This window comes from Tursiops truncatus, chromosome 3 (genome assembly GCF_011762595.2).
Source record: "Tursiops truncatus isolate mTurTru1 chromosome 3, mTurTru1.mat.Y, whole genome shotgun sequence".
NCBI lineage: Eukaryota > Metazoa > Chordata > Mammalia > Artiodactyla > Delphinidae > Tursiops > Tursiops truncatus.
Window position 1 is genome coordinate 89981761 of NC_047036.1, and position 13368 is coordinate 89995128.

Below are 13368 nucleotides of genomic sequence, written 5' to 3' on the forward strand. Positions count from 1 at the left end.
ATAGAAGTAAAATTCATGACAAAAATAACACAGAAGCCAGGATAAATAGAAGTACATTGTTCTCATACTAATGTGAAGTGTTATAACAGCACTGAAAAGTTGACTGTTAAGCTAAAGATGTATACTATGATTCATGTAGCAACTACATAAATAACACAACAAAGAGCAATAGCTAATAAGCCAACAAAGGACATAAAACCAATCATAGAAATGTTTAATTAATTCAAAAGTAAGCACAAAAAGAACAAAAAAAGAGAGCAAAGAACAGACAGGATAAATAGAAAACAAACAGAAAGATTGTGTAATTAAACCAAATAATATCAGCAACTATATTCAATGTACATGGTCTGAACACCCCAATTCAATGGTAAAGATTGACAGACTGGCTAAAAAAGAAAGACTCAGGTACAAGCTGTTTACAAGAAACTCACTCCTAATCACAAATAGGTTAAAAGTAGGACAGAAAACCATATACCATGTTAACACTAATTATATAAGCCACATTAATCAAAAGAATGCAGGAGTGGCTATATTAATGGCCATATGTGGGAAAAACCATGGAAAGGCTGCTTATGGCCTGGTTACAATGATCATAAGTAATCCTAACATCTAGACAAAAGCCAGTGTGAGATGAAAGATGTGACAGATGTGAGCCCATCAACCACATTCTTTCTCTCCTTTTCATTACTCCACTTTTTGTGGCTAGAACTGCAGCAAGCAGTGATTGTGTTTTTATCTTTTGTTATAACAAATGTTATATTTAGGCTATTGTTTATAAAGAGTATTCACCACTGATGGGGCAGGAGGCTCAGAACAGAGGTTCAAGAGGTCATTGTCTCCATGGCCACATCTAGTCTGGCTGCACCCAATCCACTCTATGTAAAACAATTATCCAAATATAATAGGATGCCAACATTTTACCAAGTTATTACCTGTCTATAAAATCTAACATGCTCTCTTTCAACAACCTTACCTGGAACAGAGAAAGAGGCTATTGTTATAGCTTTTGTTGTAAGTAAATTACTTTATCTTGTTGATTGTCAGAAGACCTAGCTAGCACATCAAAGGATACATGAAAGCAAGTTTCTTAGTTAGAAGAAAGGTGTTTTTATTTAGAAAATACATTTCAGGAAATAACCTTTTATTTTATAGCCTAAATAAGAATTTGGAATTATTAAAATGAAATTGGCTCTTGATATAGAGAATTATTTTTTTCTAGAAATGTTGTTGAGTGTATAAATGCTTTCATCATAGGCACTATTGCATTTAATTATTGTATGGAATCCATAAGGCAGACAGAATTATTCCAATTTCATATTAAGAAACTGAGGCTCTGAGTAAATAGGTCCACTACTTAAATGCACATACCTAGTAAGTGACTGAACTATAACTGGAACTAAAGTTTTTCAATAACAAAGTATCATTAGTGCTATATTACAGCTACCTCATGATATATATTGCTAATGAATTTAACCTGAACAATTGACCTTAAAGTGAAAATTATTTTAAAAATTATAATCTCTTTAAATTTGAAGGAGAGTAATGAGGAAAATGCTGGCTTATTCAGTATTGATTAATGTCAGAACAAGGGTCTATATATTTAACTATCAAATTGACTATTTTAGTTTTCCAGACAAGTTAACCTAAATGAGTTGCCACCCATTAAGTTTAATCAAAAGCACTGGGAAAATATTTTTCATCCTTGTAAAGACTGAAATCATGATTTAATCGCTTACTCTTTCAAACATATTTGCTCCAGTGTGATATGTCTCCTACTTTTTCAAAATAATATAAAATACTTCAAATTATAATTACTTGTATCCTTAAAGGAACCATTTTTCCCAGGAGTTCCATTTTAGCCCTATTAATAAGTCAATTAGAAGGCTTGTTGAACATTTATTTTCAGGTTAACCCATAAAATATAGGAATAAAATATATTATTATCCTAGTTCTCAACAGGTTGACAATCTAGAGTTGGATATAACATAAGGGGAAACATTGGCTTAAAAGGGTAAGGAGAGGGCTTCCCTGGTGGCGCAGTGGTTGAGAGTCTGCCTACCGATGCAGGGGACACGGGTTCGTGCCCCGGTCCGGGAAGATCCCACATGCCACAGAGCGGCTGGGTCCGTGAGCCATGGCCGCTGAGCCTGCGCGTCCGGAGCTTGTGCTCCGCAACGGGAGAGGCCATGAGAGTGAGGGGCCCGCGTACCGCAAAAAAAAAAAAAGGGGGTAAGGAGATAATGAAGAAAAATGAACTTTGAACAATGAGGAGTAATAATAAATAAAAGTAATAAAATTATTGGTATACAAACCATATTTTTTTTAAAAAACATATTCTAGATCTAAACTATAGAACATCATCTAAGTGCTATAAGGTTTCTGAGTTGGGAAAATTATGCAGGCTAGGAGTTCCAGGAACCATCATGAACTCTAAAAATTACTATTCAGATGGACATTACACAGGTGACAGGTATATTAGAATATCTCCCTTGGATGGAAACATGCTTATTATCATTGTAGAGATCCATAATACATCAAGATGCCCTCTACTTCTCTACTCAGAATAAAGGGTGTCCTCATAGGTAAATTATTCACTCAGTGAGGTAAAATACTCGGTTAACAGTAAAGCACAGTCTGGTTTGATTATCAAAATGAAAGATGATGATGACTTGGACTTGGGAATAACAGTGGAGATGGACAAATATGGATGTATTCTAGTATATCTTTTACACAGAGCTCACAAAAGTGCTACTGAATTGAATATACTGCTGAGGAGAAGACGTGGAGAGGAAAACCAACATATATTATTTAGTTGTATTATTTGAGAAATGCAAGTTTCCTTCTTCAAATAGCAAAGACCTTCCTTTGTTTGTTCTTCATTTTTCTCCTTCCATTTGATTTACAAGTAAAGAAGACTGTTAATTACTATTAGTAGTTAAGACCAGAGACAACGTTTTAAATATCTTACAGCTAAGAAAGCTATAGAACACAAAAGTCAGGATTTGGACTATACTTGAAAAGTGGAAAATAAAAAAGGAGAAAAGACTCAGGATCAGCAATCCATCTTCAGACTGAACTATGTGAAAAAATAAAATTCATAAAACCTAAAGTTAATTTTAAATAATTTTAATGTACTTGCAAAAACCAATATAGAAATGTTAAAATAAGTATTTAGAAAAAATTAAAATTATGTAAAAATTAATGCCATTTCTGCTCAATTTTGCTGTGAATCTAAAACTGCTCTAAAAGTGTATTTCAAAAAAAATTAATAACGTGACCAGAATCTGAACAGCCAGGTTATTCCTAAAAAAAAAAAAAAAAAAATGGAGGGAGTGTTGGGAGAGGAAAAGAATTAAAACAATTTAATTTTTTAATTGTATAAGTTGCAAATAGAATAGGTAATAGGTAGTTAAAATAGCTATCATTTATTGAGCATTTATTATTTGGCAGGAACTATTCTAAACACTTAACCCTCTTAAGTAATAACCTGTTTTAAATATGTTCTTCAAAAATTTAAAGAAAAATATTTTAAATACTAAAAAAACTAAAGAAAAAAATCACTTAAACAATTTGGTTTAAAAAGTAAACAAAATAATAAGAAAGGTAACATATTTGATTCTCCTAAAAAATAAAAAAAAGATGTTGGTTACTTAGTTTTTCTATGTCTCTCTCATGTACACGTTATTAAATTTTATTTGATTTTCTCCTGTCTCATGTCATTTAATCCTTAGACCAGCTAGGAGAACATAGAAGGATAGAGGAAAATTGCTTCCTCCCCTACAACTGGTGATGAAAACGGGATGCAACTTTACTGGCTGGACACTACTTGCCCCAAGGCTGCTGCAGTTAAGAGATCCAGGGACATCTGACAAAAGCGGAAGGTGAGAATTCTTACCATGTCTGTCTCTGGGATCTGTGCCTGCAAGGTATGTTGGAAACGAGTAAGAGTCCTTTTTCCCTTTTCTAAATTTAGATTGGCAGGAGAAAATATTTGTAGGGCTAGCTCCTGGACTAAGCAACTCTTGGGAAATTCAGTAGAGTGCTCTTGGTTTGTTGATCCTTTACCTCCCAGAGATGGTTATTATTTTTCCTTGTCTCTGTCTATTGCGTCATTTGTCATAGAAGGAAATTCCATAGGTTAAGATTCAGGCACAGGTCTTAAAAGCCTGCTGTGTCTGAGCCAGCCCCACAGACTGGTGAGTTTGTGGGCCTTAGCAGACCAGTTTGCTGTGGGTTAATACAACATGAGGTAAAAGCTATTCCTAAGGGATATGTTGGAAGCCACAGTAGCACTATTGGTGGGCATAGATATAGCATTTAACGGCCATTAGGGCACTTGCCACCTCAAAAAGGCACCCATGAAAGGATAACTTGGTCACAGAACAGGTTAGATCACACTAGATCACCCACCAACCTCAAGAAAATTTCCATGCAATAAGGTACTCTGTAAAGCAACACACAAGCCCCATCCTCACAGCACATCCCCCTTAGGTCTTAGTTTGGCTGCAAGAAACCCAAACTCAGGGCAGTTTGTCATAAGGGGCCCAGTCCTTAAGGGACTTTTTTATCTCAACCTTCATTGCTTCTGCCCATTCAATGAAGGCCTTTACTTTCTTAGACTATCACTAGGAGTGAACTTTCTGGATCTTGTGAGGGCTGCATCCTTTCCACTCTCTTGCCTTCTGGCACCTTACTCATTTGAGTGCTATAAGATCCTATTTGTCAATACCCAGATGATGGATCCTTTGAATTGGACAAATGTCTAAATTGGCAAATTTTGAGAGAACTCTCATCCTAAACAATTGCACCTATTTTAATTGGTAGGCAGAAGCACCAAACAGCTTTTAACTTCCAAAATAGCTTCACTGAAGGATCTGTTGGGAAAGCTTATGAAGAATTAAAAATATAAAAGGTACCTAAGACAAAACACTGTAAGACTAATGTAACTCCTACTGCTCTACTCTATCCTCCTTCATTTGGGTACCCATTCTAGTAATCCTCTGTCTGAATTGCCTTTCCATTCTGAAGAGATTATTAAACCATTGCCTTTGGAAATGGGATCACCTGAGGCTATAACCAATCCTATTCAGGTTGAAGGCCAAATCAACCATGATAATTAAAATTTTTCTTGGATTTTGCCAGCAAGATAGCAGAGTAGAAGGATGTGAGCTCACCCCTCCTTACAAAAACACAGCTAACTGATGAACAACCATCAACAACAACAACACAAAAAATGCTAGAACCCACCAAGAAAGATATCCTACATCCAAAGACAAAGAAGAAGCCAAAATGAGATGGTAGGAGGGGCACAATTCTGATAAAACCAAATCCCATACCTGCCAGGTGGGCGACACACAAACTGGAAAATAATTACACCACAGAAGTACTCCCACAGGAGTGAAAGTCCTGAGCTCCACGTCAAGCTTCTCAGACTGGGGGCCTGGAAATGGAGGAGGAGCCCCCAGAGAATCTGGCTTTGAAGACCAGCAGGGTTTGATTGCAGGAACTCCACAGGACTGGGGGAAACAGAAACTCCACTTTTGAAGGGTGCACACAAGGTCTTGTGTATAACAGGACCCAGGGAAAAAAGCAGTGACATCATAAGGGCCTGGGACAGACATACCTGCTAGTACTGGAGGGTCTCCTGTGGAGGTGGGGTGCACCTGTGGCTCACTGCAGGGACAAAGACACTGGCAGCAGCAGTTCTGGTAATTACTCATTGATGTGAGCCTTCCTGAAGGCTGATATTTCCTCCCCAAGACCCAGCTCCACCCAACAGCCTGTGGGTTCCAGTGCTGAGACACCTCAGGCCAAACAACCAACAGGACAGGAACACAGCCCCTACCATCAGCAGACAGGCTGTATAAAGTCTTCCTAAGCATGGCCCTGCCAACCAGAGGCACAAGACCCAGCTCCACCCACCACTGGGCAGGAACCAGACCCTCCTACCAGTAAGCCTGCACAAGCCTCTTAGCCTCATCCATGAGAGGGCAGAGAGCAGAAGCAAGAACAACTACAACTCTGCAGCCTGAAGAATGGAAAACACACCCACAGAAAGTCAGACAGAATGAGATAGCAGAGGAATATGTCTGAGATGAAGGAAATAGATAAAACCCCAGAAGAACAACTAAGTGAGGTGGAGATAGGCAACCTACTGAAAAAATGAATTCAGAGTAATGATAGTAAAGATGATCCAAGATCTTGGAAAAAGAATGAAGGCACAGGGCTTCCCTTGTGGTGCAGTGGTTAAGAATCCGCCGGCCAGTGCAGGGGACACAGGCTCAAGCTCTGGTCCGGGAAGATCCCACATGCCACGGAGCACCTAAGCCCCTGCGCCACCACTACTGAGCCTGCATGCCACAATGCCTAGCCGCCATGCCTAGAGCCCATGCCTGCATGCCACAATGCCTAGCCGCCATGCCTAGAGCCCATGCTCTGCAACAAGAGAAGCCACTGCAATGAGAAGCCTGTGTACCACAATGAAGAGTAGGCCCTGCTCGCTGCAACTAGAGAAAGCCTGCACACAGCAATGAAGACCCAACACAGCCAAAAATAAAATAATAAATTTATAAAGAATGAAGGCACAGATCGAGAAGATGAAAGAAATGTTAAACAAAGACGTAGAAGCTTTAAAGAACAAACAGAGATGAACAATAAATAACTGAAATAAAAAATACACTAGAAGGAATCAATAGCAGAGTAACTGAGGCAGAGGAATGGATAAGTGAGCTGGAACACAGAATGGTGGAAATCACTGCTGAGAAACAGAATAATGAAAAAAAGAATGAAAAAATAATGAAGACAGTCTAAGAGACTTTGGGAACAACATTAAATGCACCAACATTTGCATAATAGGACTTCCAGAAGGAGAAGAGAGTGAGAGAAAGGACCTGAGAAAATATTTCAAAAGCTAATAGCTGAAAACTTCCCTAACGTGGGAAAGGAAAACAGTCACCCAACTCCAGGAAGTGCAGAGTCCCAGTAAGAATAAACCCAAGGAGGAACATGCTGAGACACATAGTAATCAAACTGACAAAAATTAAAGACAAAGAAAAAATGTTAAAAGCAACAAGGGGAAAGCAACAAATGATATGCAAGGGAATTCCCATAAGGTTATCAGCTGATTTTTCAGCAGAAACTCTGCAGGCCAGAAGGGAGTGGCACAATATATTTAAAGTGATGAAAGGGAAGAAACTACAACCAAGAATACTCTATGCAGCAAGGCTCTCACTGAAATTCGACAGAGAAGTCAAAAGCTTTACAGACAAGCAAAAGCTAAGAGAATTCAGCACCACCAGACCAGTTTTACAACAAATGCTAAAGGAACTTCTCTAGGAGGAAAAGAAAAGGCCACTACTAGAAACAAGAAAATTACAAATGGAAAAGCTCACCTGTAAAGGCAAACATAAAGGTAGGAAATCATCTGCACACAAATATGATATCAAAACCAGCAACTGTGAGAAGAGGAGAGTACAAATGCAGGTTATTGGAAATGCACTTGAAATTAAAAGATCAGCAATTAAAACAACTTTTTATATATAGAATGATATATCAAAACCTCATGGTAACTGCAAACTGGAAATTTACAATACATACAAACACAAAAAAGAAAATGGAATACAAACACAACACTAAAATTAGTCATCAACTTGCAAGGGAAAAGAACAAAAGAGGAAGGGAAGAAAAAAAGACCTTCATAAGCAAATAAAACGCAATTAAGAAAATGACAATGGGAACATACATATTGATAACTACCTTAAATGTAAATGGATTAAATGCTCCAAAAAAACACAGTGACTGGCTGAATGGATACAAAAATAAGACACCTATACATACTGTCTAGAAGAGACCCACTTCAGATGTAGGGATACATACAGACTGAAAGTGAGGGGATGGAAAAAGGTATTCCATGCAAATGGAAATCAAAAGAAAACTGGAATAGCAATACTCACATCAGAGAAAATAGATTTTAAAATAAAGAATGTTACAAGAACAAAGAGGGACACTACATAAGGATCAAGGGAACAATCCAAGAAAAAGATATAACAATTGTAAATATATATGCACTGAACACTGGAGCACCCTAATATATAAAGCAAATACTAACAGCCATAAAAGGAGAAATCAACAGCAATTGAATAATAGTGGGGAACTTTAACACCCCACTTTCATCAATGGACAGATCATCCAGATAGAAGATCAATAAGGAAATACAGGCCTTAAATAACACATTTGACCAGATGGACTTAATTGATATTTATGAGCATTCCTTCCAAAAGCAGCAGAATACACATTCTTCTCAAGTGAACATGGAACATTCTCCAAGACTGACCACATAGCAACCCTCAGTAAATTTAAGAAAATTGAAATCATATCAAGCATCTTTTCCAACCACAACACTATGAGATTAGAAATCAACTACAAGAAAAAAAACTGCAAAAAAACACAAACACATGGAGGCTAAACAATATGGTACTAACAACCAACAGATTTCTTAAGAAATCAAAGAGGCGATCAATAAATACCTAGAGACAAATGAAAATGAAAGCATGATGACCCAAAACCTATGGGATGCAGCAAAAGCAGCTCTAAGAGGGAAGTTTATAACAATACAATCTTATCACAGGAAACAAGAATCACAAATAAACAACTTAACCTTACACCTAAAGCAGTTAGAGGAAAAGAACAAACAAAACCCAAAGTTAGTAAAAGGAAAGAAATCATAAAGATCAGAGGAAAAATAAATGAAATAGAAACAAATTAAAAGATAGAAAAAATCAATGAAACTAAAAGCTGTTTCATGGAAAAGATAAACAAAATTGATAAAACTTTAGCCAGACTCATCAAGAATAAAAGGGACAGGGATCAAATCGATAAAATTAGAAATAAAGGAGAAGTTACAATATACAACACAGAAGTATAGAAGATCCTAAGAGACTATTACAAGCAACTATATGCAATAAAATGGACAAACCTGGAAGAACTGGACAAATTCTAGAAAGGTACAATCTCCCAAGAGGGAACCAAAAAGAAATAGAAAAATGAACAGATCAAAGTACTAAAAGTGAAACTGTGATTAAAAAACTACCAACAAACAAATGTGCAGGACTAGATGGCTTCACAGGCAAATTCTATCAAACACTTAGAGAAGAGTTAACACCTATACTGCTGAACCTATTCCAAAAAATTGCAGAGAAAGGGATACTCCCAAACTCATTCTATGAGGCCACCATCATCCTGATACCAAAAACAGACAAAGATACCACAAAAAAAGAAAATTATAGGCCAATATCACTGAGGAACATAGATGCAAAAATCCTCAACAAAATACTAGCAATCTGAATCCAGCAATACTTAAAAGGATCATATACCATGATCAAGTGGGATTTATCCCAGGGATGCAAGTATTCTTCAATATACACAAATCAATCAGTGCAATACACCACATCAACAAATTGAAGAATAAAAGCCATATGATTATCACAATAGAAGCAGAAAAGGCTTTTGACAAAATTCAACACTGATTTATGATAAGAACTCTCCAGCAAGTGGCAATAGAGGGAACATACCTCAACATAATAAAGGCCATATATGACAAACCTACAGCTAAAATCATACTCAATGGTGTAAAGCTGAAAGCATTCCCTCTAAGATCAGGAATAAGACAAGGATGTCCACTTTCACCACTTTTATTCAACATAGTTTTCGAAGTCCTAGCCTTGGCAATCAGAGAAGAAAAAGAAAAGAAAATGAAATTCAAATTGGAAAAGAAGAGTAAAACTGTCAATGTTTGCAGATATGACGATACTGTACATAGAAAATCCTAAAGATGCTACCAGAAAACTACTAGAGCTCATCAATGAATATGGTAAAGTTTATGGACACAAAATTAATACACAGAAATCCCTTGCATTCCTATACACTAACAATGAAGGATCAGAAATAGAAATTAAGGAAACAATCCCATTTACCACTGCATCAAAAAGAATAAAATGCCTAAAAATAAACCTACCTAAGGAGGCAAAAGACGTGCACTCAGAAAACTATAAGATATTGATGAAAGAAATAAAAGATGACAAAAATAGATGGAGAGATATACCATGTTCTTGGATTAGAAAAATCAATATTGAGAAAATGACTATACTACCCAAAAGAATACCTAGGAATAAACCTACCTAGGGAGACAAAAGACCTCTACTCTGAAAACTATAAGAAGCTGATGGAAGAAATTGGAGATGACACAAATGGATGGAGGGATATACCATGTTCTTGGATTGAAAGAATCAGTATTTTCCAAAAGACTATGCTTTCCAAGGCAATCTACAGATTCAATGCAATCCCTGTCAAATTACCAATGGCATTTTTCACAGAACTAGAACAAAAAAATTATAATTTGTATGGAAACACAAAAGACCCAGAATAGCCAAAGTAATCTTGAGAAAGAAAAACAAAGCTGGAGGAATCGGGCCCCTGGGCTTCAGACTATACTACAAAGCTACAGTCATCAAAACAGTATGGTACCGGCACAAAAACAGAAATATAGATCAATGGAACAGGATAGAAAGCCCAGAGATAAAACCATGCACCTGTGGTCACCTAATCTATGACAAAGGAGGCAAGACTATGCAATGGGGGAAAAACGGTCTGTTCAATAAATGGTCCTTAGAAAACTGGACAGCTACATGTAAAAAAATGAAATTAGAACATTTCTTAACACCATACATAAAAATAAACACAAAATGGATTAAAGACCTAAATGTAAGACCAGATACTATAAAACTCTTAGAGGAAAACATAGGCAGAACACTCTTTGACATTAATCGCAGCAATATCTTTTCCAAGCTGTCTCCTAGAGTAATGAAAATAAAAACAAAAATAAACAAATGGGACCTAATTGAACTCAAAAGCTTTTGAACAGCAAAGGAAATCATAAACAAAATGAAAAGACAAGCCAGAGAATGGGAAAAAAATATTTGCAAACGATGTGACTGACCAAGGGATTAGCCTCCAGAATTTACAAATAACACATGCAGCTCAATATCAAAAAAACAAACCACCTAATCAAAAAATGGGCAGAAGATCTAAATAGACATTTCTTCAAAGCAGACATACAGATGGCCAAGAGGCACATGAAAAGATGCTCAACATCACTAATTATTAGAGAAATGCCAATCAAAACTACAATTAGATATCACCTTACACCAGTCAGAATGGCCATCATCAAAAAAATCTACTAAAAATAAATGCTGGAAAGGGTGTGGAGAAAAAGAAACCATCCTACACTGTTGGTGGGAATGTAAATTGGTACAGCCACTATGGCGAACTGTATGAAGGTTCCTTAGGAAACTAAAACTAGAGCTACCAGATGATCCAACAATCCCACTCCTGGGCATATAACCAGAGAAAACCATGGTTTGAAAGGATACAGGCCCCCACCCCAATGTTCACTGAAGCACTGTTTACAATAGCCAAGACATGGAAGCAACCTAAATGCCCATCAACAGATGAATGGATAAAGAAGATATGGTACACATATACAATGGAATATTACTCAGCCATTAAAAGGAATGAAATAATGCCATTTGTAGCAACATGGATGGACCTGGAGATTATCATACTAACAGAAGAGTCAGAGAAAGACAAATATTATGCGATACTGCTTATATGTGGAATCTAATAAAAAGAAAAAATGATACAAATGAGCTTATTTACAAAACAAACTCACAGACTTAGAGAATGAATTTATGGTTAGTGGGGGGAAGAGTTCAGGGTAGGGCTACATTGGGAGTTTGGGACTGACAAGTACATACTGCTAGATAAGAACCTACTGTATAGCACAGGGAATGCTGCTCAACATTCTGTACCTAAATGGGAAAAGAATGTGAAAAAGAATAGATACATGTATAACTGAATCACCCTGTTGTACACCTGAAACTAACACAACATTGTTAATCAACTATGCTCTGATATAAAATACAAATTTAAAAATTTTAAATTAGTCTAAATTAAATTAAAAAAAATAATTTCTTAAACTCAGGGAGGATCCTCAAATGTTTTTGTAAATGGATGTCCTGCTGAGACAGTAGATAGATATGAAAATAAATTGAGATGCCATATGATCTGACTGAACTTATGAACATAGCTGGTATTAGGAGTCTGCTAGGAATTTTTTAAGGCCTTTTTCCCCAAGCTAAATGTATCAAGAGGGAAAGAAAACCACAGAGCATAGGTAGATGAGTTTGGCAATCCTTTGATTTCATTTAGGTGGCAACCTAATCTTTGGGGAATTAAAAACAGGCTTTCTTTGTCTTTACAAATTGTCTTACAGGACCAGATTGGTGGCTCCAGAAACAATTCAAAGCCCACCAATTTTTTTTTTTTTTTTTAACCACTCCCCAAGTCTCCCATATTTATCTTAAAAGTCTTGTATTAAGAAGAAAAATCTGGCTATAAGGGAACAAAAATCCTTTTAGAAGGAACTTGTATTCCCCTCCCTTTGCCTTTGAGATGCAAATATTCTACAGGGTCTACTCCAGGAACTCTTATCTAGGCCATCACTTTAAAATGCACATTTCAGGAGTTTCCTCTTATTTAAAAGAAAAAACAAAAGGGGAAAAGGTCATTGAAACTCGACTTGTTAAGGACAAATATAAATCTTAAGTGTCTTCTCCACAAATATTAGTAAAAAGGGTTTGGCCATCTGAACAGCTGACCTTGATTTATTTTATCTGCTGGGAACCCAGTTTGAATCCAACTTCTTTTGTGACTGGTGGGTTTTAAATGATCATACCTGATCCATGGCTTAAATTTTAGAATGGGAGCTATGAGGTTTCTGTTTGTATTTGTATGTGTCTATAAATATATGTGTTATAGATATGTGGTATTTTCTACCTTTAAGTGGTATTGCCAAAATTAATTTGTAAAAGAGCTCTATTTAGTTAGCTTAAAGAAAATTAAGCACATATATAAATACTCAGAAATATATAATAGAAACTAAACCAAATAATTTTCAGCTTGAAATTCTTTTCTTTTTTTTTTTTGCGGTACACGGGCCTCTCACTGTTGTGGCCCCTCCCGTTGTGGAGCGCAGGCTCCGGATGTGCAGGCTTAGTGGCCATGGCTCATGGGCCTAGCTGCTCTGCGGCATGTGGGATCTTCCCGGACCGGGGCATGAACCCATGTCCCCTGAATTGGCAGGTGGACTCTCAACCACTGTGCCACCAGGGAAGCCCTTTTTTTTTTTTTTTGATATCGTCAGTCTTTTTATTTTTAGCCATTCTGATAGGAGTGCAGTGTTCTCTCATTTTTATTTTTTTTACATCTTTATTGGAGTATAATTGCTTTACAATGGTGTGTTAGTTTCTGCTT

At 36.7% G+C, this 13368-nt stretch overlaps 1 protein-coding gene across 3 annotated transcripts in view; it reads right to left on the reverse strand.

Moving 5' to 3' along the window:
- Positions 1-7411: 7411 nt before the first annotated feature.
- Positions 7412-13368, reverse strand: part of TMEM232 (transmembrane protein 232) — a 166693-nt gene continuing 160736 nt past the window's right edge. For all 3 annotated transcript variants that reach the window (XM_073801920.1, XM_073801918.1, XM_073801921.1), the window contains one exon: positions 7412-7454. In XM_073801920.1, coding sequence (XP_073658021.1) covers positions 7442-7454 — 13 coding nt within the window. In that variant the 3' untranslated portion in view covers positions 7412-7441. The remainder of the gene's footprint in view (positions 7455-13368) is intronic.